General features: G+C 41.0%; 1 protein-coding gene across 2 annotated transcripts; it reads right to left on the bottom strand.

Moving 5' to 3' along the window:
- Positions 1–6,369: 6,369 nt before the first annotated feature.
- On the bottom strand, positions 6,370–26,484 carry LOC134076334 (interferon-induced very large GTPase 1-like). 2 transcript variants are annotated; one of them, XM_062531332.1, is made up of 8 exons: positions 26,345–26,484; positions 20,254–20,665; positions 19,914–20,015; positions 19,215–19,362; positions 18,845–18,887; positions 18,466–18,720; positions 16,073–16,333; positions 6,370–15,012 (listed from the first exon to the last, which is right to left on the bottom strand). In XM_062531332.1, exons 2-8 carry the CDS (start codon positions 20,562–20,564, stop codon positions 7,301–7,303), a joined length of 8,832 nt encoding a protein of 2,943 aa, XP_062387316.1. In that variant the 5' UTR covers positions 20,565–20,665; positions 26,345–26,484; the 3' UTR covers positions 6,370–7,300. The 2 variants fall into 2 exon arrangements, with proteins under 2 accessions (XP_062387316.1, XP_062387315.1); XM_062531331.1 differs by having other exon boundaries at positions 26,316–26,428.
- Between the last annotated feature and the right edge of the window lie 313 nt (positions 26,485–26,797).

Here is a 26,797-nt window from a genome sequence, read left to right on the forward strand (position 1 = left end):
ATTAGAGATGGTAATGCAGGGAGTCACATCATTTTTCTGAATTCATTCACTTTTGATGTGCTGATTCAAACAGACTACGGGGGTTAAGAAATCAAACTTTATCAGCATTGTTTCCAAGACAGTTGAATTATTTGATTCAAACCAATAAGGAAAAATGTTCACCTTACCAACATTAACATTGAGATGTTTTTTCTCTCTCTCTCTCTCTCTGTGTCTTTCTCTCTGTATGTGTTTTCTCTCTGTGTGTTTTCTCTCTCTCTCTCTGTCTCCTTCTGCAACCCAGGTTGACCCAGGGGATTTTACTGTACACAAATACACACACACACACACACACACACACACACACACACACACACACACACACACTGCACTTCGGTAACGGGATACGAGCTCAGGCGAGAGCAGACAAGGCAAATTTATTTGTCTACCACATTTCATAGACAAAATACAAAGTGCTTTACATGAACTAAGAACTTACAGAACACAAAGTAAACTCCCAAACATAGTATACTAAATACAAGAAGCAAAACCAGAAACCATCATCATAATCCAGTTGTTATTCAGGGAAAAACTGTCTGAACATCAAGCTCTTTTACAGCAATGCCCTTTGTTTACAAATCATGTAACAATAATCAAAACAAGATCAATAAAACAATAAAAGAGAATGAAGCACAACATAAAAGTAGTGAGAAACAAGATGGGTATAATGAGAAGAAGAAGAAGAAGAAGAAGAAGAAGAAGAAGAAGAAGAAGAAGAAGAAGAAGAAGAAGAAGAAGAAGAAGAAGAAGAAGAAGAAGAAGAAAATATCTAAATATTAGTCAAAGAAAGAACATTGTACAACAGCCATATCATCAGTTGTACCCATGAATTGGTCTAGTGATATTGTAGGCCAGGTCTTTCCCTCCTTGATTCTGACCTCTCTACAATTTGCATCTGTAAGACCCACAGCGGGGTGCTCCTTTGGGACCAGTTTACCTGTTTACATTTGACTGTCTCCATTGTGTGGAGACCACCATATGGCCAGGGCTCCCGGCCCCATGCCAGGCACACCTCCACTCCCCCCTCTCCACACATCTGATGAACTATAATGTTGGAGACAGAAATGTATCTGGTTCATGACAAATGATAATGTATCTATGTTTGGTATCATTTTTAATGTCTCAATGCGAGAAGTAAGAGGGTCTCAGTGGTACAATTGTAAAATAAGTGTAAATATGTTTTCCTGTGATAGGCAAAAATGGTCTGTGCTCTGATGAGAAATGTTCCATTGCCTTTGTAATGATAAGACGATGCCCTGTGGAGGCACTGTCTATTTTATTCGTGGAGTTTCAGCAGTACATTTCTGTGAATGGGTATCATGGCAAGTTGATTTAATTTTCAGAGGAGAGGCTTACAGTAGGTGAGGAGGTAGAGGCAATGCACATCCTTCCTATTTTGGTAAAGTCTGCAATAATGAGTTCTAAAAATCTGATGTCTATCACATTTGATAAGTCCTTCAATTACATAATGTAAAATATAACCTAATATTACCTATTATTAAAGTTTTCAAATACGTTCATTAACTTTACTTCAAGAAAGTGGTCGAAATCAAACAGTGTTTCAGATGCTAAATGAGGTCTTTCATTTGCCTATACACAAATATGTCTGTGCCAGTCAAACGGCCAATGATTTCATGGTGTTCTTTTGAATTTGGTTAGATCCTCAACCCAGACCTCCTCAATCCCTGATACCAGCTAAAGACTTTTATGTTTTACAACAAATATGATACTAACTAGATACTAACTTCAAGATAAGAGCCTTCATTATTTAAACTTCAAGGTTCCTTTACTGTATTAGGTCCTCCATGGAAGAAATACATTTTGGATACGAGTAAAGGCTGAAACAACCACATTACAAAACAAGGACATCCCACATACAGTACAAGTACAATACATAATACATCATGAATGGGCACAAAGTACACACACACGCACACACACACACACACAAGGTAATGCATTTTTTTAATAGTTTGTAATAGCAGCAGTCATCATCCCAGTGCCCACACACCTGCCTGGTGACGATGCCATCCTCTGGGCGAGGGTGAGAGCCGTTCAGCCAGAGGGGTGCGTGGGTGCCACAGGGATGCAGGTCTTGAGCATGCCAACGCTCACCCCCTGGTGTACCCGCCGTGCCACTGGGCATTCCGGTCGCACCCAGGCGGTGAGTTGGTGATGTTGGTGGTGTGAGTTGGTGATGTTGGTGGTGGCCCACCAGGTGTTCAGCACAGTTGTATTTGTGACAAGGGTCACTCTCTTGGGCTATTGAGCTTTGAGGAGTGTGTAGAACTAATAAAGTACAGGATTCCAATAATGACACACATATACTGTACACACACACACACACACACACACACTGTACACACACACACATACTGTACACACACACACGCACATACTGTACACATACTGTACACACACACACACACACACACTGTACACACACACACATACTGTACACACACACACACACATACTGTAAACACACACACACACACATACATTGTACACACACACACACACACACATAGCGCACACACACACACACACACACACACACACACACACACACAATGCTCCTGATGGTGGCATCACACAAGGACAGAGTACAAGTATGAGGCTATGAAAAAGGTCAGCAGTTCTAATTCTTCTCTAAACACTGCCTCTCTCTCTCTCTCTTTTTCTCTCTCCCCCCTCTCTCTCTCTCTCTCTCTGCCTCATTTGCGTCCCCAGACCTGCTCCATGGGATTACTGGACACTAATGCACACCCACTGCAGTTCAGTAATGGGACACAAGGCCAGGCTGGACCAGAGCAGATGGGACCAGAGCAGGCATGTTTATGTGTCTACCTCATTTCACAGGCAAATTATGAAGTGCTTTTACATAAACTAAGAGCTTACAGAACACCAGACCTGCCAACCCTGAAGAATTGTTTAAACTCTTAAAACAACTGAAATAGCCAACCCGTCTTTGACATTAGGTATGTATCAGAATTAGAATCTTTAACAATTATTTATTTTCTTAAAATACATTCAGTGTTCCATTATATGACTAAAGCAAATAGCTGATTGCTTTCAAAGAATTTCAGTTGCAGATACACTCAGATGGAGGTGTTTTTCTGCTTCTCTCATGGTATCTATGCTCTCGTGTGTGAGATTGCAGATACACTCAGATGGAGGTGTTTTTCTGCTTCTCTCATGGTACTGTATCTATGCTCTCGTGTGTGAGATTGCAGATACACTCAGATGGAGGTGTTTTTCTGCTTCTCTCATGGTATCTATGCTCTCGTGTGTGAGATTGCAGATACACTCAGATGGAGGTGTTTTTCTGCTTCTCTCATGGTATCTATGCTCTCGTGTGTGAGATTGCAATGATTACAGTAGCCAAACTAAAGGGGCGGGTCTCAGCCATAGGTGCACTATCTCTGGCCTAGCCTGTTTTCATGAAAATAATCGAGACATACTCCTAAGAAGAAGCTAATTAAACACCATTCACTGAGTACCTCTAAATGTTTAGGTATGTAGGTCCACTTTCAGACTTGGTGCAAATGGCAACATTTGGCCTTGCTAAAGGCAAAGTCCTTAGGCAAGTTACCCCACTTGGTGGCCATCTTGAGACAGCCTTTGGCCAGTTATTGGGAACAAGTGGGATATGTGTGGACAGCGGCCATCTTGGTGTTACAAATGAACTCCATGCATTTCTATGGAGCATTCTGAGTGCTGTGTCTCCTCATTAGTTTCTGGTAAAGGTCTGCACTCCCTGAGCGCCTTTTAGTTATGAAAACTCTCAAACGTCATGTTTAGCCATCGCAACATATGGAAAATCTTATGCTTACTGAAACAATTGGTGAACGCACAATGGCCGGGTTTCCCAAAATTGTTAAGAAGCACTTAAGTGCTAAGAACTTCTTAGGAGCGTTGTAAGAATGTTCTAAGAACGCTCCTAAGAAGTTCTTAGGACTTAAGAGCTTCTTAACGATTTTGAGAAACCCGGCCAATGACTTTCCAAGACAATATGGAATATTGTATATTCAAACATATTTGACTTTCTATACCTTTGACCTTCGACCTACTTCTGATTGAGGATTAGAGGCAAAGTGAATATTAAGGGTGCATACATGCACACAAACTTTGGCCAGGTTTCCCAGATTCCTTAAGAAGCTCTTAAGTGCTAAGGACTTTTTAGGAGCGCTCTAAGAACGTTCTAAGAACGCTCCTTGACGAATCTGGGAAACCCGGCCAGTGAGGGTAGTCTGCATGTCATATCACCCATCTTTAGTCAGAATGTATGTAATTATACAATACAATACAATACTGAATGTGACATAAAAGGTTTCAATGATTATATTTATTGAACATGAAAGACAATAATAAAAGGCTTCAGTAATTATATTTATTGAGCATGAAATAAAATGATGAAATATTTAAGTGGTTATATTTACTGAACATGAATGAAAATTATAAAAGACATCAGTAATTGTTTACTGAACATGAAAGAAAATGATAAAAGACTTCTGATTATATTTACTGTACATGACAGAAAATGATAAAATATTAAAGTGATTATATTTACAGAACATGACATAAATGTTCCCACTCAGACCCACTAATTTGGGGATCAAATCACTTGTATTTCATCATTGCCTGTGCATCAGAATCCTAAATAATTCTTCACCCGCTCATTCAAATGTATTCATCCAAACTGGCAATAGCCATGGCCTTACTGTGTGAACATCCATTCCACTCATCTGGGATCTTTCCTGGGCCTGCAAAGGTTTTATTGTAGCGCATCTCCAGCTCTCTCTGAAATGTAAACACAAACCACTTCCAGTAGGACAGCTCGGAGAGATTGGGAGTGATATCCCATTGCTTAAACATTTCCCCTCCATCTTTGTAGCAGACAAACCTTTGCTGCTCATGTGAATAGAATGTATGATCAGTAGTTGTTACTTCAGTTGAGCAAAAAGCATGAGAAAAGTTGCCTGTATCTCTGAGACAATTATCTATGTAAGAAACCCCAACAACTGCAGGACAGCGATGGGACAGGACCATGTGTTGTTCAGCATGGCCCATGATTGTATTGTTGCAAGTGACATAACAGAAGGGACACTTTTCCCAGCAGCACCGACAGAAGTGTTCGATGAGAATCTCATCAGGTGTTTTCCTGAACATCTCCATGTTTACGTCAGCCATAATTCTGAGGCTTTCGTGTATCTCGACAATCACAGGGGGAAATTCAGTTTTCACAAATTCCACCAATAGATCAAAGTTGTTGACATCCTTAGAGTTCTCGCCTCTCAGGTGATTGGTGCTGTATTCAAGCACAGCAGACAGGCTGTAGGAGAAACTCTGCAGCCATGCGCCTGCATTTCCTTTATTAGTTTTGACTTCTACTGTGGCTGTTTCTGCTGCTCTGATAACATCTTTCTGTAATTCATCAACCTTTTTTTTAAATCATGAGTATTCTGGGAACACCACCTAGAGGAGATTCGCTGATGTATATTGCAAATTCCCTTCTGATGACATTTTCAGAGTACTGTCTGGGATTGGGAATGTACATGATGAAATGATCAAAATCCTCCTCTTCAGCCAGAAATGAATTTGTCCATGTTCGCTCTGTTTCCTTTTAAAGTAGTGGCAGTGTTGTTGTAGGCACTCTTGAGGATAGGATCCCTCAGGCCACCACATATTAATCCACCAAGTACAGCAGCAGAAGTTGCCCCTTGACATAATTTCTGGAAGACGTTGTAGTAATTTGCTTTTTTCTTCTCCAAGTAAATGTGTGGATCATTTGCCTCCCTGAATCTTTCATGCTGCTATAAAACACAAATAAAGTGACACATCCACCAGAAACTCTTTCTTGAAGTGAAATCTAGCTTTTGTTGGTTTGTAGTTGTTCAACATGTCTTTAAGCTAACTTCTATGTGAATTCGTGATTCAGAATTGAGACACACATTTTATGGTGTAGCAGAGCCTACTGGTTAGGGCTTCAGCTCCAGAACCAAAGGAGTGCTGGGTCGATCCCTGACCAATTCGCTCCCCGACCTGTTCATGTCTGAAGTTCTTTTGAGCAAGATATCAAAAAAGTATATTCTATTCTATTCTTTTCTATTCACACAACCACACCCACGCTGGCGAATTCGAACATTCTGAAACGCGCAAATGCGATGAAACATGATTGCGCATTCTTCCACGAGTTGCCTAAACAGCCAGCCTACTGCTCTGCCTTACAAATCAAACAACTATAGCCTTATAAAAGATGCAGGGGGCAGAGAGAGGGGGTGGGGGTGGGGAGGCAGTTGTCCTCAATGCCGCAGTGATGTCTGTAGCCTAAGTGAACTGGTTAGACAAGTGTATGGGGGAGGGGGAATGATCGCACAAGACAACTATATAACTCTATAAGCTACTTTTTGAATGTGGCCTGTATTATAGCCCATCTCTGACACACTCGTTGTCTTGATCAGATCAATGATCTCCCTGGTGATCTCGTCGATGAGATTCCTTATTGAAATATGATCTTTGAATGTCATAATGTTTAAAAACTTCAGTAATTATTTGAACTAAACATGTCAGCATTGATGTGATTGATGATGATGTGCAAATGCTCTCTTCAAGTTACAACTAATTTCACACTAAACTCAAGGACATGAAAATACAATGCTAAATTATGTCTAAGCTAATTTACTGTAATTTCCCAATTATTAGGCGTGGCTCATACATTGATTTTGTAAACTTTCTTCAGCTATGAGGATAATACATGGGGGCAGTTACTGTAATATGGTATTGATATGTTTTTGTTTCTTTTAACTTGCATAAAACACTGATGTGTGGATTATACACAATGCGGCTAATACACAGGAAATTACTGGAATGGCTTTTCAAAATAGCAGAGTTCAGTACACTTAACAATTTTCTTAAATGACGTGCTAGCTGCCCCCTTCACTGTTTTCACTGTAAGCCCATTCAAAGTTAATGAAAAAAAAAACAGTCTTGCTCAAAACTCTACCAATAAACTAATTTGGCTCTCAATCAAAAGTTTGAACTTGTTAACTATTGTAAATAAACTCTAGGTTATTTGTACTCTGATCTATCTCCATATACAGTATATAATTTCTTGAGGTCACAAGTACTGTCGGTATAAAAAAAATACAATATCATGCATTGACAACAACTTTATGAAAATCCAATTTTCACAATCACGGCCACTGATTTGTGGATAAAATCGTGCAAGAGAATCTTAAACAAATCTTCACCTGTTCCTTCAAATATATTCATCTAAACTGCCAATAGCCTTTTCTTTAGTGCAAGTGCGCCAGTCATCTGGGATCTTTCCCCAACGTTCAAATTTACTACTGTAGTGCTTTTCCAGGTCATCCTGAAATCGCCACACAAACCACTTCCAGTAGGGCAGCTCAGAGAGATCAGGAGTGATGTCCCATTGTTTATATGTTTTGCCTCCATTTCTGTAGTCTTTGTAGGGGACCAACTTCTCAAGCTCAGATGAATAGAATTTATTATTACTATTTATCTCCGATGAGCAAAAAGCATGAGAAAAGATGCCTGTATCTTCGAGCTTAGAAGAAAACAAATAACGTTTCTTTATATAAGAAATCCCAACAATTGCAGGACAACGATGAAAGCGGACCATGTGTTGTTCAGCATGGCCCATGATTGTGTTGTTGCAAGGAGCATTACAGAAGGGACACTGTTCCCAGCAGCATTGGCAGAAGTGGTCAATCAGCATATCATCAGGCCTTTTCCTGAACATCTCCATGTTTACATCAGCCATACTTCTGAGGTCTCTGTGTATCGCGGCAATCACAGGGGGAAATTCAGTTTTCACAAATTCCACCAACAGATCAAAGTTGTTGACATCCTTAGAGTTCTCGCCTCTCAGGTGATTGGTGCTGTATTCAAGCACAGCAGACAGGCTGTTGGAGAAACTCTGGAGCCATGCGTCTGCATTTCCTTTATTAGCTTTGACTTCCTCTGTGGCAGTTTCTGCTGCTCTGATAACATCTTTCTGTAATTCATCAACCATTTTTTTAATCATGGTGAGTATTCTGGGAACACCACCTAGAGGAGATTCGGTGATGTATATCGCAAATTCCATTCTGATGAAATTTTCAGAGTACAGTCTGGGATTGTCAATGTACATGATGAAATTGTCAAAATTCTCCGCTTCAGCCAGATGCTTCAAAATGAATTTGTCCATGTTCGCCCTGTTTCCTTTTAAAGCTGGGACTGTCTGCTGCATTTCTGCAGCTAATTCAGTGGCAGTGTTGTTGTAGGCACTCTTGAGGATAGGATCCCTCAGGCCACCACATATTAATCCACCAAGTACAGCAGCAGAAGTTGCCCCTTGACAGAATTTCTGGAAGACGTTGTAGTAATTTGCTTTTTTCTTCTCCAAGTAAATGTGTGGATCATTTGCCTCCCTGAATCTTTCATGGAGCTCAGTAAACTTATCAGCTGCTATAAAACACAAATAAAGTGACACATCCACCAGAAACTCTTTCTTGAAGTGAAATCTAGCTTTTGTTGGTTTGTAGTTGTTCAACATGTCTTTAACTCTATAAGCTACTTTTTGAATGTGGCCTGTATTATAGCCCATCTCTGACACACTCGTTGTCTTGATCAGATCAATGATCTCCCTGGTGATCCTGTTGATGAGATTCCTTATTGAAATATTATCTTTGAATGTCAGGCCTCCACTTCCCCCGTTTCCCATTTGAGTAACTCTATCTTTTAGGCTCATGGCCATGGTCACATAATCAGAGTAATTATCCACACTACTTATGGCTCCAAATCGTCCATTAATCTTACATTTGTCTACCAGACCACCTTCATGGATTTCACTGAGGATATCGATCACATCTTGTTTTATGTTGACATCTCTGCTGATTATGTCTTTAGTCAATTCAGAGACCCATGTTCTCCACATTTCATCAAATGCTGTCTTCAGCTGTTCCTCGTCATCACCCTTTTGCTTCAGGTTCAAGGCCAGCTCTTTGCTCTTTTCAAAAAGTTTGATCTCATGCTGTTCTTTCTTCTCATCCATATTCTTCCGAGCATCCCTTTGTGAAATTACATCATTCAGTTTTGTTGTTGCCTTGTTAACGAGTGTATCATGCAATTCCTTAATTTTTAGTTCAAATTTGGCCCTCCATTGAATCAAGAGGTCTTTTTCTTTGTCAATTTTAAAGTATTGCTTAAATTCTTCGTCCACCTTTTGAAGGATATGTCTGATATTTTCTTCAAGCATACTCTTGTTCACATTATCCAGTTTCTTGTTGATGATCCTGTTGTGCAGTTGGTCTTCAATTTTCAGCATTTCACTTCTGAGATTCCAGGTCCATTTACAGTACTTATCCTCTAGTGCCCTGTATGCTGTAATCTCCAGATTGTTTTTGAAGATGAACACAAAGTTCTCTTTTAGCAAAGCATTCCACAAGTCTCTGAGTCTGTATTTAAATTCTATCAGTGTTAGGCTTTTGGACTCTGAGGCATAAGTAAGAATAGTTTCCTTCAGCTCTTGAATATTTTCACTGTAGGATGGGTTTAGTGGAGCCATGGGGGGGCTGCCCTCCCACAACTGTGCAAAGTATTTCACATCTTTCAGAATATCAAAAGCAATGACATCACTGAAACACTCTGCATCACACACTTCCTCCTCAGCAGCTAACTTTGCCATCTCATCCAGTTTCTCCTGCAAACGTCTCCTTCTCTCCATGTTTTTGTTTTCCTCTCCAGCTGTGACATCTGTCACATTTTGATGCACAAATATGCATCTTGGATTCAGCTTGACCTGCTTCATCCTCAGGAAGGCCTGAACAACGATCTGAAGGATGTCCTGCATCTCAGAGGGGTTCTCTCCAAAGATGTTGATCAAAGTCATATTTCCAAGACCAACTACATATGTAGCAAGCTCATTGTCATGGTGCACTGTGGCCTTCCCAGCTAGTTCTAGAGCTCTAAGTCCTTCAGTATCCACAACCAGAATGTAGTGAAACATCTCTGTCTCTCTCTCTGTCAAGTCTGCCTTCTTTTCTGCCTTCAGCTTTTCCCTCAGCTCTGTCCTCATCTCCTCTGACACTCTGACCAGCTGCATGAAAGCTCCTCTTGTGCACCTGCCAGCACTGACTGCAAACTGGAGTCCAAACATGGCGTTCAGCATGGTGGATTTGCCAGAGCTCTGGATCCCCAAAATGGACAACACAAAGACTCTCTGGTCTCCCACAATCTTGATGAGTTCATCTAGAACAGCAGTAACCCAGATCAGAGGAACATGAGCAGCATCTCCATCCATCAGCTCCATCGGCTGCCCAGAGATCATCAGTTCAGCAGCCATTTTAGGAAGATCAAATACATGTTTGTCCTCTTTTCCTGTTCTGTTTCCCATACAAAATGATTCATAAACCTGGCCCATTTCTCTGAAAATATGCTCAAGCCCAAAAGTTGCTGCACTGAGTCTGCCTGATACATTTTCAAGTTCTTTTTGTTCAGTCTCCAGTTGCTGTGATTTGTCAAGTGTATTTTTCAAAGCCAGGACCTGTCCCCATGTTTTGTCATACTCCTGGTAGAGGGAGCAGAGTTCCTTTGAAGTGAATTCATCTAACAGACACCCAAACCACTTGAGGAAATATTTTTTTTCAGTGACTGACAGTGATGTCAAGTTCTTGACAAACAGCCTCATTAGCTCACTCAGTCCTTTAGTTTTCTGCTTTAGCCTTATTTGGTTCATTTCCTGTTTTTGGGTGCTAACATGATCTTCTATATGTTCTATCTGAGTACCATCCTCTGGTCTCTTCTGACCCCGGTGAAGGTCTTTGTTCTTCTGGCTCCAGTCATGCCACAGTTGCCCATGACAGGGCAGATACATTTCTTTCAATTTCAGAATGTCTTCCCCCTTCAGTAGCTGCATTATCTGGAGAGCAACGTCCCGTCCTTTTCTACATTCCTCATTCTCAGTGTCAACTTTCACCTTTGGGTAATGTGATACATTGTCAAGTTTGAAGGAGAGAGTCCCTTCTGACAGATTCTGTCTGATTGCTAATATTATTTCTGCTGATACATCAGACTGATTTTTGCTCTTTAATCCTATTCTGTAATTGCCCTTCCCTGCCTCAGTGATGGGATCTTCATCCTCAGTGAGAATGCAGATGAGAGGTTTCGGAGATTCAAAGAGCTCCTGCACTATGGCCATATTATTGCCAGCCTCAAGCTCAGATAGAAGAACAACGTTTATTGTTGCCATTTCCGTCAGAATCCTTCTCTGCAAAGGATGGGCTGCTGCATCACCATGGAGATTACAGAATGCAACACAGTCAGTAAATGTATCAGTGGGTTTCCCAGAGGGGCAGTACCAGGCGATCTCCACCACTCCATCCATCAGTAGTCTGGTTCTGCTGCTGCCTGGACAGTTCCTGTGGAAGAATGTGTTGTGCTTCTCATTGATCAGGCTGTTCATCAGCTGAGACTTGGATGAAGACACAGAGCCCAACCTGAAGAAAGCCACCATTGGAGTTTCTGCTTTACAGACTGACTGGCTTGTGCTGATGACCTCACCTTTGGTATTAGTCGTCTTCCAGCTCTTCTTGATTTGGTGAAATGTCCAGAGTGGAAATTCGATCTCCTGGGTGAAGATATTGGGCACAAGCAGAGGCAGAGCATACTGGCACTGGGAGAGTTTAGTCACTATGAGCTGCTGCAGGAAATGATCTGCACGATGGAACACAGCCATCTGCACATCCATTGGATGGATCTGGGCCGGTTTTCTGGCTTCAGTCTGATTGGTTTTCTTAAAAAAAGCACTAAAACCACTATTGCCTTGGGCCGGTCCTATACCACTTCTCCCCTGATCTCTCACAGTAGTGTCCTCTCTCACTGTCGTGTATCTTGCATTGTAATCTCCTGTCAACAGCCTTTGCAGGAACCTGTTACCCATCTCTTTTTCTGTATGTGCTTCCTGGTAATGCACTGAGTGTGGTGATATTGTAAGGACATCTGCAGATGTGATTTCTCTTACAAGGTCAAGTCTGACAAAGATGTATTTTTTCATCTCCTCAGTCTCTCTTCTCTCCCTCTCCTCCTTTTCTTTCATTTCTACTCTGAGTTGTTCCTCTGCTTCTTCTTTCATCCTCTTCTCCCTCTCTTGAGTTTGTCTCTCTTGTTCAATTCTCTCCATCACTGCTTTATATTTGACTTCCAGGTCATTTTTCTCTATCTCTATTTCCTCTTTCCTCTGCTGTACTTCCTCCATTTCTCTTTGAAGTGTTTTGTAACGCTCATTTGAATTTTTTTCTTCTTCCTTTCTTTTTTTCTCTTCCTCTTTGTCTCTTTTCTTTCTCTCCTGTTTCTGTCTCTTCCATTCATCTCGTTCTGTTTTCATCTCTGTAAGCATCTGTTCCTTCTGCTGTTCTTTTTCTTTAATTTCGGCTCTGAATCGCTGCTCTCTCTCACTGAACTCCTCCTGTCTTCTCTTTCTCTCTTTTTCAGCATTCAGACTTTCTTGCACCACTGTTTTCTTCATTCTCTCAATCTCTGCTAGCAGGTCTTTCTTTTCTATTGTTATTTTTGCTATCTCCTGTTTAATTCCATCCATTTCCTGTTTAAGTTTCTCATAGTTTTCATTCCATATTTGCTTTTCTTTATCTCTCTTTTCCTCTTCTTCTTTTCTCTCTTGCTTCTGTCTCTCCCATTCCTCTCGTTCTCCTCTCATCTCTTCACTCATCCTTTTCTTCTGCTCCTCCTTTTCTTTAAGTTCTGCTTTCAGCTGTAGTTCTCTCTTGTTAAATTCCTCCTCTATCCTCTTCTTCTCTGTCTCTTGATGTTGTCTTTCCTGTTTGATTCTCTCCATCTCTGCTTCATGTTTGACTTCTAAGTTGTGTTTCTCTCTCTCCATTTCCTCTTTCCCCTGCTGTACTTCCCCCAGTTCTCTTTGAAGCTTGTTATGATGTTCATTCCAATTGTGTTCTTCTTCCATCCTCTTTGTCTCTTTCTCTTCATCTTTTTTCTCTTTCTCCTGTTTCTGTCTCGCCCATTCATCGCGTTCTCTTTTCATCTCTTTCTGCATCTTTTCCTTCTGCTCCTCTTTTTCCTTAATTTCAGTTCGGAATCGTTGCTCTCTTTCACTGAACTCTTCCTCTCTTCTACTCCTCTCTTTGTCTGCATTCAGGCTTTCTTGCTCCGCTGTTTTCTTCATTCTCTCAATCTCTCCCAGCAGGTCTTTGTTTTCTATTGTTATTTTCTCTTTCTCCTGTTTAATTCCATCCATTTCTTTACTAAGTCTCTCATATTTTTCATTCCATATTTGCTTTTCTTTCTCCCTCTTCTCTTCCTCTTCTTCACTTTCCTTTTTTCTCTCTCGCTTCTGTCTCTCCCATTCCTCTCGTTCTCTTCTCATCTCCTCACTCATCCTTTTCTTCTGCTCTTCCTTTTCTTTAAGTTCTGATTTCAGTTGTAGTTCTCTCTTGTTAGATTCCTCCTCTCTCCTCCTCCTCTCTGTCTCTTGATGTTGTCTTTCTTGTTCAATTCTCTCCATCTCTACTTTATATTCGATTTCCAAGTTGTTTTTCTCTCTCTCTATTTCCTCTTTCCCCTGCTGTACTTCCTCCATTTCTCTTTGAAGTATTTTGTAACGTTCATTCGAAATTCCTTCTTCTTCCTTCCTCTTTTTCTCTTTCTCTTCATCTCTTTTCTTTTTCTCCTGTTTCTGTCTCTCCCATTCTTCTCGTTCTCTTTTCATCTCTGTAAATATCTTTTTCTTCTGCTGTTCTTTTTCCTTCATTTCTGTTTTGAATCGTTTCTCTCTTTCCCAGAACTCTTCTTCTCTTCTCCTCCTCTCTTGGTCTACATTCAGGTTTTCTTGCTCCGCTGTTTTCTTCATTCTTTCCATCTCTCCCAGCAGATCTTTGTTTTCTACTGTTATTTTGTCTTTCTCCTGTTTAATTCCATCCATTTCTTTTCTAATTCTCTCATATTTTTCATTAAATGTTTGCTTTTCTTTCTCCCTCTTCTCTTCCTCTTCTTCTCTCTCCTTTTTTCTCTCTTGTTTCTGTCTCTCGTATTCTTCCCGTTCTGTTGTCATCTCTCTCTGCATCCTTTCCTTCTGCTGTTCTTTTTCCTTCATTTCAGTTCTGAATCGTTGCTCTCTTTCACTCAACTCTTCTTCTCTTCTCCTCCTCTCTTTATCTGCATTCTGCTTTTCTTCCTCCATTACCTGCTTCATTCTCTCCATCTCTGCTTTAGATTCTGCCTGAAGATCTTCTTTTTCCTTTCTCATGTCCTCCTTTTCTCTAATCAACTCCTGCTCTCTCTCCTTCATCTCCCTCTCTCTTTCTTCTTGGAAGACCTTCTCCATCTGCTGGAACATCCTACTAGTGTAATAACCTCCTCCATTCACTGCCACCATGGAGTCAATTCTTTCCAGGAGAGCAGAAACCTGAGTACGGTCTCTGGTCTCTTTGTTGTTGAGCACATGGTATCTATTACCACATTGTTCAATGAGGTTCATGAGAAAAGATCCAGGCTTTACCAGGGACTGTTCAATAGGCTTGTTCTTCAGCTCATCTCCTCTAGTGAACAGCACTATTGTGTACTTTATAGCGTTTTCACCAAAAGTGCTTTGAATGATCTCTACTGCTTGTTTCTCCTCTGGAGTAAACCGTCCCACTGCTATCAGCAGAAGGAACACATGTGGACCTGGTAGTACCAGTGAGATGCAGTTAGAGATTTCTCTCTGGATCTCTTCATTACCAAGATCAATATCAAACAACCCTGGAGTGTCAATCACTGTAATCTGCCTCCCATTTACATCAGCTGTCTCTCTCTGACACATGCTAGTAACTGATTCAAAAGATGAATCTGCCTTGAACACTTCTCTCCCTAAGATGGTGTTTCCTGTAGCGCTCTTCCCAACTCCAGTCTTCCCCAGCAGCACTATCTGGAGATCATCAGGGCGTTCTCTTTGACCTGAAATATAATAGGAAGAGAGATGGTATCAGACTCATGTCTAATACACTGGTAACTGTGTGTTCTGTGTCCCTGCTATGTGCACAGGTGGACAGGTTGTCATAATCAGGGGCATAGAAGATATTTCAAAGTGAGGCCAGTTTCTAGATATTGGACCAATCCTGGCCCACTGTAGACCATCATGATATTCAAAACTTCCCAGAATAAAGAAATAACATTGATTGTTTTCAAAATATGTTTTGATCAAAATGGTCAATACTGTAGGATGGGCAGAATACCAGATTTGTCAACAGATTCAAACCAGCATTTTGCCATGTGGGAGGTCTCAGCTTTTAAGCTGATGATTCTAGTTTTACTGTTTTTCAGTTATTTCCAATGGTTGAATACATGGATCAACATGGGATGTTGATATTTTATGAAGCCATGAATAAACAAGAGTTTATACAGTAGAGCCTGACCAATATATTTTGATACCAATATTGGAGTATTTCAAAAGCAGACCGCCTGATAGTTTTTACATTGTGTTGGTTAAAAATGACTATCTCCCATAACGACACCGATAGTTTGAAAAATACCTAATATTGACACGCCGATATATCGGTCAGGCACTATAAAACAACTCATCATGTGCCTATGATCCAGACACACATAATGAAATAGTTAGGCCTATTTAAAACTGTCTGGTTTAAAGTTGTCAATCAAATGACCAAATCTACATGCACTCTCCACTGTAGTTGTAGTCTTGGTGTAATGTTAGAAAATGTGAAGGAACACTTGACTTGTAATGACTTTACATGTTACCAGAACACATGGTTAAGACCAAACCCGATAATCAACTATTAGTATTAAACATTTCAACAATGTCTAAATACATTTAATAATTAAAGTATATAAAACAAATATTTAAAATATGCCAAATATTGAGACAAACATAATATCTAGTCTAAATCACTCAGGCAGATGCAAAACTACTTCTTTCATTTAGGCTAAAATATTTCCCCATATGGGATACTATGACGACCAAAGTGATATACTACCATTGGATCATAATGGTCCTTACCACTTGTAAAGCTTGTAGAGGTTGGTTTGCTCTGACCATGTCTTTCATGTACAGTGTACACTCTGACGGTGTACTTTGTGTCCAGCTGTAGGTCAGTCAGGAGAAACTCAACACAGTCTGTGTGAATGGTCTTAAGAAAGTCCCCTTCTCTGAACACATCCAGAAGGTAAGACACTTTGTCCACTCCAATTGGCTTTGTCCACTTCAGAGAGGCCTGTGTTGTCTGAGGGTCCACACAGAGATTCTTTGGTGCAGGTATTTCTGCAGGACAGATGAGAAAAGGGCAAGCAGGGTATGAAGAGTAAATTAACCATTACAGCTTTGCCCTTAAATGTTTATTAAAAAAAAACAATGCTTAAATATAGCCGCAAGCAGCAATGGTGGGTCGGAGCACCTGTGGTCCATGGAATTTTGAAACCTAACAAATCACTGATATGTGATGTGTTTGTCAAATGCACATATCTGATGTGCGTGCTACTTGTTTTTACATGTCTTCTATATTGGAAGCCCTTACTCACTTCTTGTTGGGTGTAGTGTTTTACATTGATGGAATTCACTAGGGTGGCACTACAAACATGTAGGGTACAATGCTTTCAAGTTATTAGTTAATGACATACATGTCGTGATATACAGTGCAATGCAGATAACAGTTGGTAGTTATCCTAAAAATCTGCTTTCAGCCAACATGTTTTGGGGGACGGGGAACCGGGGGCTATATCAAACATGTGAATTAGGTACAGAGGGGAGCACATGTATTTGATACCATGCTAAAACAGGAATATAAAATCATCATTTGACAATTGATCTTAATGCCTTAATTCCAAAAATGAGTAAAAATCAAACCGCCAAAGCCACCAATTTTCTTTGTGATTGAAGAATGTATCGTAAATGAATAAATGTTCCTCCTAAATGCTAGGGGGAAGGATGTATTTTACCCCCTATGTAACTCTATGGAAATTTAACACATAGGGTTAACATGGGCAGGCAGATTTAAGGCCAGCATTTCATGGATCCAGGATATTATGCATCCTGATAAAGTTCCCTTGGCCGTTGGAATTTAAATAGCCCCACATCATCACATACCCTTCACCATAGCTAGAGATGGGCATGGTGCTTTTTTCCAGTAGGCTTATTAGTCTGTTTGATATGCATTGAGCTCAAACATCAACATTTTCTTTGTATATTCTATATAATGACATTTCTGACATTCATGAGCACACTTGGATGCAGATTGTAGCCTAATTTTCTTCCAGTCGCACTTTTAAAAATCTTGGCTTGCGTCTGCACTCTGAAACAATTTCTTTGTCTGTTACTATGACAGGGAACAGGGACTGGGCCTATGGGGAAAACACTGCCCCCTAAATGTGTGATGCCTGTGCTAATAGGCACAGGCTACTTTTTACTGTTTTGTTAGACTGGGACGTGCGCTGGTGAAATAACGTTGGCAGTTTCTCGCATATCTTTCATTCCACCCAGATGAAATGTAATGCCACAATTTGAAAATTAGCTAACTGCAATACTTTTTAAGGCCTTAAAAAAATATATATATATTTTATTTAAGACTTTTTAAGGATCCGCGGAGACCCTGTCTCCCTCTTCTCTTCTGTTTTTTCTTTTTTCTTTCTCCCTTCTGTTGTTCCCATTCATCTCATTCTCTTTTCATCTCCTCACTCTTTCTCATTAATTTCTGTTTCTATACTCTGATAGTTTGGGGGGTTGAGGTTTGAGGCTTCAACAGATAAATGATTTATGCAGATCCGGACCACCCTATAAACGCACTTTGAACATTCTGTAGGCCCCCTGCTAGCCTTGTCCTAAGTGTATACATACATACCATAAATCAAATTCTGCCCCAAAAGGGCTTGGGCTGGCTCTGGATTTGTGAAATGATTAAAGAGTCACTTCACCCCATAACTCCACCCACTTCACATTTCTGAAAACGGCTCTCAAAATGGGCGAGACGTTCTGAAATTTGGAGAGAGAGTGCAGCACTGTTGCAACCAATCAACCATGGTGATTTCGTGTCAATCTGGGAATGAGTGCTGCAGACATGGCTTATCACAGGTAGGCTAATCAGGGCAGCAGGTGTTGGGGCGTTTCAGTCCTAATTTGTAACGACCCGGTGACGTAGTGTCGGACTAGAAGTGCAGGACAACGTCAGCATTCCAATAGTATTTTGGACCAACATGCCATGGCATGTTTTCAAACGGTAGTATGCGCGAGAGAGCAATATCTCACAAAATCAGACGAAATGTTACTTTTGTCGAGAAACACGATTTTTGTCAATATTAACCCTGGTAATAGTACAGTTCACCACTTATGAGTATTTTCAATCAATCAACAGCTCAAAAAACCTATTTTAGGATGCAGTGACCCTTTAATACAAAAATCACCTGTCTGAACAGATCCCTCCACACATTTGCTCTGGCAGCCATCTTCAGTGAGGGTGGCCACAGTAAAGTGGTACTTCTGTCCTGGAAGAAGCCCAGTCACCTCCACCTTCGACCGTCCCACTGTGACACTGCGCTGCTCTGGGCCTCGTCTCCAGCTCACCCTGTAGCTGTGAGCGCCCTCTGGTGGTGACCAGCTGACAGTAACCGAGTCTGGTTTCACTGAGGAGAACTGGATCTTCCCAGGTGGAGGAACATCTGGAGACACAGGAGATCATGTTCAATGAAGTGAAGCTTCCCCCAACAACCTTTTAGTGCTTAGTATTTACTTAGTTTCTTTTATAAGAGCAAATGTGAGATACATAAATTGTACTCAGCTTACACTCTCTGTTGCTAGATGACTTGTCATGTGTTCCTTGAGGATCCTGCATTAACACATCACAATCACTGCGTTAATAATAAGAATGATGAACACTTTCCACATGGGTTCTCCTAGACCCAGACTACAGATCGGGAGGGGGTTGGGGGGGATGGGGCATATTTAACATGTTTTATGCACTGCATTTCAGTTGTTGCTTTTACTGTACCAAAACAGTTATGCATACTGTACCAGTTGCTGGATGAGAGCACAAGTTAGGTTACACAATCCAGCTAAAGAAAAAAATTAACGGATTCACGAATTCTAATGGTCATGCAAATTATCGGGAGTTTTCTAGGAGTAATAATAAAACGTGAGGACGGTGGGAGATTACCTGGAGATCCTGCAGCTGGTGTCTCTGCAGGTCTGGATCACAGTAGTGTGGTCTGATGCAGGGCTCACAGTAGGAGGCCATGCAGGTCAGGCAGCTCTTCACAGCTGGACTTGGGCAAACATCACACCGCATCTGCATACTAAACACACTGCATGGAAAGAGATTGAAAGATACAATATTATATTTAGGTAATATGGCACAAGATAGTGGGGTTAGTACAGATACTCCTTTGGCCATAGGCGCAAGGCTGGAGGCTGGACATCTTTACTAAAACCACTAACGATCTAACACATTTACAGTACTGTGCTCACCTAAAACCACTAACGACCCAACATTACTGCACTTACCTAAAACCTAAAAATCAGCTGAGATATATTGCTTTGAATGATATCAGAAGCAGAAGTATCTAAGGTTTGAAATATTAGTTGCTTCTCAACATTCCTCCTCGATGCTCGATCCTCCACTGATCTATAACTAACACTGGATAGACTATCCCATTGTTTTCACCCTATCAATCTTCATGAAGATCAGTGAGGATCGAGGCTCAAAGAGCGAGGGAGGGCGTATAAAAGCCCATATGAGAGGCACCCATTGTGTTTGCCGAATAGGAAGCAAATCCAATTCAGGCTGAAAATGTTCTACAATATAGTTAGCCGTTCAAATTGTTTTAGGTGTCTTATTTCTAAAGGGGTGACTTACTCTGTGGCCTTCTCTTGTCCTTTGAAATTCCATGGCATGTCTTTTGACCTGTCACTCGTCATGGATACCACACTCAGCACGGGAGAACGGGGTCTTTCTGACCTTTAAACCAAGACACGTGGGGGTTTATTTTCTACATATTTGATTTAATGCACTGTGATTGGATTTTTTAAGAATGCTTTGTGGGTCCTAACTTTAAAAAACAAACCATGTAGCTCTGAATTGAATGGTGCCACATTGAACATAAGACCACTCATAAAGTTTGTTTGCCGTCACCTAACAGACAAAACTGAACTGACCCAGTGTGAAGGTCAGATGTGAGTGTTTGAGTTCCTCCTACCTGTGATCTTCCTCTGGTCCACCTGGCAGGTCTTCCCTCAGCTGGGATCTGGCAGCAGATTGCTGGACGCTGCCCCCACCAGGCAAAGGCATGTTCACTAGAGGGCTCAGATCCTCTGAAGCAAAAGCTCCTTTAATCCCAACATGCTCATTAGCACCCCCTGGCTGCTGCTCAAGGGAACACATTTTCAGGGATCCTGTTGCCATGGTCTCCTTCCCCCTGATTGGCTCAGTAGTTTCCCCAGTCTCCCCTTCAGGGCAACTCATCTTGAAGGGGCCTTTCCCCACTCCCTCTTCCTCCGAGCAGTTCATCTCATTTCACCTCCTAGGATTGCCAATAGACCTCTGAAATTTGTCTACAAAGAAGTAGTCACCTTTGCCCATGAAAGGAAATCCAGGGTCCTGCATTTTTCCTATGGGAAAACAACATAATGATTTTGCATTATCTAGTGGGGACGAATAAGCCTGAAATGCAGATGCTTTGCTTTAGAGTGGGTACTGTGATCTTTGGTACATTAAGACCAGAGGTGGGCACAAATACATCAAAACCTTTTTTTTATATACTTTATATATTTTTATTATACGGCTCTCTAGAATGTTGAGGGAGCTCCCATTCACTTTGAATGGGCCTCTCAACGTTCTACCGGTCAGTTATGTAAGGGATAATCAACGACGCGCCGTGCGTTTATAGGAAAATAATGCACGTTCGAAGTGGTAATAAGGACCCGACGCCGCAGGCGGAGGGGACTTTACACTTCGATTGTGCATTATTTTCCTATAAACGCACAGGGCGCGGAGTTGATTATCCCGCTTATACCACTGCTACTATCATTTTCGTTTATATTGCCGCTGTCTTAGATACAACGTTGCTGTTTTTACCGTTACATTCACATTGGCGAATTGATATTCAAGTGTAATAAGCCCAAAAAAACGAACTACTTCATAGCCGTGCGGTATATAGAAAAATAATGCACGTTCCAAATAGCGCATCACAATAGGAAATTTGACCTAGCAGTGGTATACGTTAGACCGGCACATCCGGGAACTTGACTCGCGACGAACGTTCCCGCCCCTTTTTGGGGGAAACAAACTACGTCTCCCATTAACTCCAATGCAAATTAGGCTCAATAAACGTAATTCGTACCGAAATCGTAGGGGTAAATGATAACAGAAAACACAACGAATCAATAGGACCACTCAATATATTACCACTTTGCCGGTCGTTGACCATGAAAAATACGTTCAAAAGCTTAATTCAATCAAAGTAAAAACATGTCCCTTCGGTCTCCCGAGTAGCCTGCTAGCAGTAGCAGTGGCCAGTGTCATACCCAGACATACTCTTATCTCATTGAATCTCCAGTTAAATAACTAAATTGTTTTCCTGTATTTTTGGCCTCTTATTTTAATTGTAATGTTGTGTAGTTGACTGACAGGCTCGGATGTAAAGTATGTTCGTTAGATAATTCCAACATATGATAATTTCTGTCGTAGCCGATAGCCTAGCTGCTAGTGTTAGCCAAGTGTTAGCCTAGATTTCCGTTTTCGTTGGTCTGATTTATTTTTGGTGTAGCCTAATGTTAGGGGTTCTTAGCTTTGTGGTTGGTACACCCAACCACACAGCAACTTATCGGCATGTCTGTCTACCGCGACCACTGATCTATAAATAATAAGTTATTCGTTATAGATCAGTGACCGTGAACAACACCCGTTCACTTTGGCTTGTTTCAGGCTTGTTCTGAGGGCTTGTTTCCCCAAAAAAGGGGCGTGGCGCAGACAACCTGGCTCTGTGTGACGCGACGCCGGTCGAACGTATAATTTTGCATAATGACCGCTCCGAACATAGGCTCCGAAGGTATAATGACCGCTGCCAATGGCAACGGGTTCACTCTGCTAGTTGTAGCGGAAGCCACGAAACGGCAGCCAAGTCATTGCTAAAGACACATTGAGATAAGTTTCTGCCGGTCATTATCCGAAAATAATTCCCTTCAGGACGAACCAAAACAGTTCAGTTCATCCTATCGGGAATTATTTTCCGACAATGACCGGCGTTCTATACATTATCCCTTACTAAATACTGGCGTAGAAAATGTAACAAAATAAAATACTGATGTGAAAAATGTATTTATTTAAAATACAAGTAATTCGTAATTAGAAAATACAAAAATACCCCCACGATAATCATGGTATACCAACTTTTAAAATAAACTATAAGCAGTAGTCGAGTTGAGGGGGGATGAGGAGGGATGGCATCCCCCTTTGGAATTGATATGGTCAAAATCATCCCCCCTCTGAAACGGCCATCCCCCTCCCCATCCCCTGTAATTTTTCAATGAATGTGGAAATATCACCACTATTTCATTTTCAACATTTAGCTTTTGCGCACATTGAGGCTAAAATACTGTGGACGAGGGGCATGCTCCTCCTATCGTCACGGCAATCAGCGACATATAAGCATGCAGCCTTCTTTTACTGTCTATGCGCACGACAGGTGATTTCATTCAGCAGCATCATGGCCAAGCGACAAGCAAAGTTTGATCTAAGGGATGTCGGCTTTATTAAGAGGACAAAAAAGTTGATGAATTAGAAAGAGTACTTTTATACTCAAACCTGAAATGCCCAGCCTCCCTTGTTTGCTAAAGTGAAGGTACCTACTACCTAGCCCGCTAGCGAGAGCTAGGTGTTCACTCCAGCTGTTTCTGAACAAACGTGCCATAATGTAATTGGAAAGGATAGGCTACCGTAGCGGCTCATGGCGAGCTAACGCAATGTTGTCCAACTTTTTAGGTCATCTTATTGAGAGTGATGTATGAATGCATCCTCACTCACACGAAAGAATAGTTTTGTAGTGTGTGGTTCTGCAAATAGACAATGTCACGAGGTGGCTGAAGAGACAAACGTCTGAGCATCTGTTCATCTTTAGAATTATTATTCCGCTGTGCAGGTAGCCTAGGCACAAAGAATACGCTTTTTTTTTTGCATTTTTAAAGGTAGAACGTAAGACTGAGACTGAGCTACAAAGTATCCCACCAACATTGTTGTGTGGCAATTAAAGTTTCTGTTCTAGACTATGTATGGTGGTAGAATTCCAGAGTGGAAGCAAAAAGTCTCAACTTTTTTTGTTGGTTCCATTTAACTTGGCTAGATTGGTAATTATAACAAGTCATCCTTGAATGCATTAAAATTGATGTCTGGTTCACTAATTCAGATCTGATAGATATTTAGTATATTTAAGTGATAATGTTAGGCTACTCTGAACAATTTTAGCAACTCGACGTAGACATGATCTAAAATGTTAGTGACACATAAAATGTACATGAATTGGAAGAAATTTAGGATTTGCCAATGTCCAGCAGGTCACGCTATAAATGGACTAGAATACAGGAAATTGCATCTTAAATTTTTTTAATTTTCTGGGGGAGGACCCCCATACCCCCCCCCCAAGACTAATACCCAGATGCGCATTTTAAAATCCACCATCCCCCCTGCCATTTTTTAACAACTCGACTACTGACTATAAGAAATACTAGTTTTTTATTGGCTGACAGAGGCCTAGATTCTTTACTTTGGGCTGAAGTAGCCTGGTCCTACCATACTCTCGTACATTCATAATGTACAGAGAGTCTGGCCAGGGACTAGCGACCTCAACGTCATCGTTCTCAGCTACTCCCTCTGTTCGCCTCTGTTGGACCTGCACATTTTTGTCTTGAGAAAACCTGTAAATATACCGCAGACCCAGACTACTAGTGGAGTGAAATGAAAACTGAACGGAAGTACGTAGGAAGGCGGAGCCAGGCTACTTATGAAATAGACCTAGTAAAAAAATGTAATCAGCATCCCATATCAATATAAACGATGATTGAACTGACAACAAGCAGGCTTTGCAATAGTGGAATCAACTCTGATTCCCCACTACCCCTATCGTTTTACGTATTCAATGAAAGTAGTACGACAGATTGAACAGGTTAGCCTTTTTAAATAGAAATGCATTTCCTTTTTTGTGCTATAAATTCATGCCTTTTGCCTTCATACATGACTGGCAACACGGGGGACAAATAAAGTAACATCCTGTACGATGTCTCAATATACAGAATGAACTAACTGGGTGGTGAAAACTCGAGACTGTTTTTTATTATTATTATTATTAACTTTATTTGTTATAGAGGGACAGTGTACAGTAATTGACATTTTACAAAGAAAATGTAAATGCACCCAATTATAGCCAAAAGGCTAGTTTCCATTGGTAGTCCCCCTGCCAGAAGGAGAATGGCATAATTACCTATGAATTAAAAGATTACGCATTCGCATTGATACATTTGATTTTTTCCAATCCTGCAAAATACAAATGACAAAATACACTAAAGTAATTAAATACATATTTAAAGGTATACTATGTAACGTTTTTCAGTTAATCAATTCGTTCCATACTGTTATATGATTAAATGAGTCATTACCGGTCCAACTGTGTCTTTTTCGGCTGCCTTAGTGGTCTGTAGCGGTAGAACCATGCTTGCAACTTCAGGAGACCTCGGGCACGCACCCATGCTCTACTCCAGGAAGTGTCATGTAAAGTCTCAAAGGCATGGCAGACTGACCGATTGAGGAGTTTTGTAAAATATACACGCTAAAGCTGTAGGGGAAGCTCTGCAGAGAAATATGCAAGCATAAAACGAGCGAGAACGAAAAGTGAAACCGGCGATGAAATAGCCAATCCTGCATAGTATACCTTTAAAATACATATAATTGAAATACTGCCCATGTCTGATTAAGACAACAAACTTTGATATTTGTTACCCCAAAACTAACTTGCAATGCAACTTGCCATTGGTAGTTTTCAATGAACATGCATTATACAGTATGGGCAAAGATGGCAGCATTGGGTCCTTTTTGTGGGTGAACTTCAGAGTTCTGTGGGGATGGGTATCATGGGCGCAGTGATATCACACAGCACCTGAGGAAACAAGCAGTAGTCGTGCGTGATATCACTGCGCCCATAGTACGCTTGCAACGTTCCTTGATTATTACGCCAGAATGAGAGTGTAGATCCATGTCAAATCAGCCTAGAAAATGGGCAGGTTTCATTTTCGTTGTCTTTCATTTTCGTTGTCTTACTGCACTTTCTAACTTGAGAAGAGACAATTTTTACCGGAACTCTTAGTCACTTTTAAGCTTGATGCTACCAGGCGAGTTGCTAACGGTCTAAACCGATTCAATGATCTATACAAGGCTGGAGCTTAAAGTTGTGTGCAGAACGCAGATGCTGTGTGTGCGTGTGAGTGTGTGTGTGTGTGTGTGTGTGTGTGTGTGTGTGTGTGCATAAGTGTAAAGGTGAGAGAGACCACATGACACATGTAGGCTATTCCTTTTCTCTCTCTTTTCTGTAGATATTCTCTTTCTCACTTTTGAATATGGAACATTTATATGACCTGTTTTTTTGTCAACAATTTGATGTTGCGCTTTAAACAAGTAGCCTATAAATTAACACTGTTAAATAAACAGTGGAGAAAGCTTGGAGTGTGGGAAACAAGTTTCTGAGAACGACATGACATCTGAAAGGCAACATACACTGTATGTAGAACAAAAACTGTACATATGTTGAAAGGAAACAGGCAATGTGCAAAAACCAGAAGTATACCTGACATTTGTCAGATTGTCAGCCAGAACAGGGAGGAGAGGTGGGGATCAGAACCACAATGATTCCTCCTGCAGAAGCCTTGCAGACTGCTGTTCATTTACGCTTTGTCAGATACATCATCTGTGTACTAAAACTTTATTGTGTTTTGGTATGAGGGGACAGCCTTCCATATTGGCAAGTTGCAGCGGTTTCATTTGATTTGGCACTTGTTTTGGTCTGTCGCGTCACTAGAGTTTGAGGACATCGATAACGTCACATGAATGATCATGAGTTGGCTAAAGCCCACCTTACTACACTATTTGGGAAAGATTCTTGAAAGATTATAGTTTTTTTAGTAGGCCTAAAGCTTGAATGACAGTCATTAGTTAAAATACTACAATCTTTCAATAATATTTCCCGAATCTTTTCAGTGTAAGGTAGGCCTAACTCACCTGATAGAAGATGAAGCCGATTTGCATACCTACGGCCTCTCCTCAATCCGCCAGCTCGTGCCCCAGGAATCATGCAAATAGTTAAGAGTCTTCGATAATTGTCTAGCTAATTTCAATCAGGCTCGACAAGCGAGGAAACAAGAGTAGGCTATCCTACGCGGAAGTGTTTTCAGTCGGAATTGTGCGATCGTTGGTCCAAGCTGCCAAGGAAAAAACATTCCCTCCCACAGCTGTCAACTTTCGGTTTCAAACAAGCCAGTCACATAACCTGACTATAGCCAGATCCTTGTAGTTCCGCCATCTGGCGAGAGTCAGGTTAAACAATTTCGAGTTTGACATAAAATAAATTGCAATAGTAATCATATATCTAATGAACATATTACAAATCTACCGATTTAGAATTTAGTTGAACATACTTTTTTTTCAAGGTCAAAGGTAGCAATTTCCAATGCATTTTGCCACTGGGATTTAGCCTAGGCTAC

Source organism: Sardina pilchardus, chromosome 3 (genome assembly GCF_963854185.1).
Source record: "Sardina pilchardus chromosome 3, fSarPil1.1, whole genome shotgun sequence".
Classification (NCBI taxonomy): Eukaryota; Metazoa; Chordata; class Actinopteri; order Clupeiformes; family Clupeidae; genus Sardina; species Sardina pilchardus.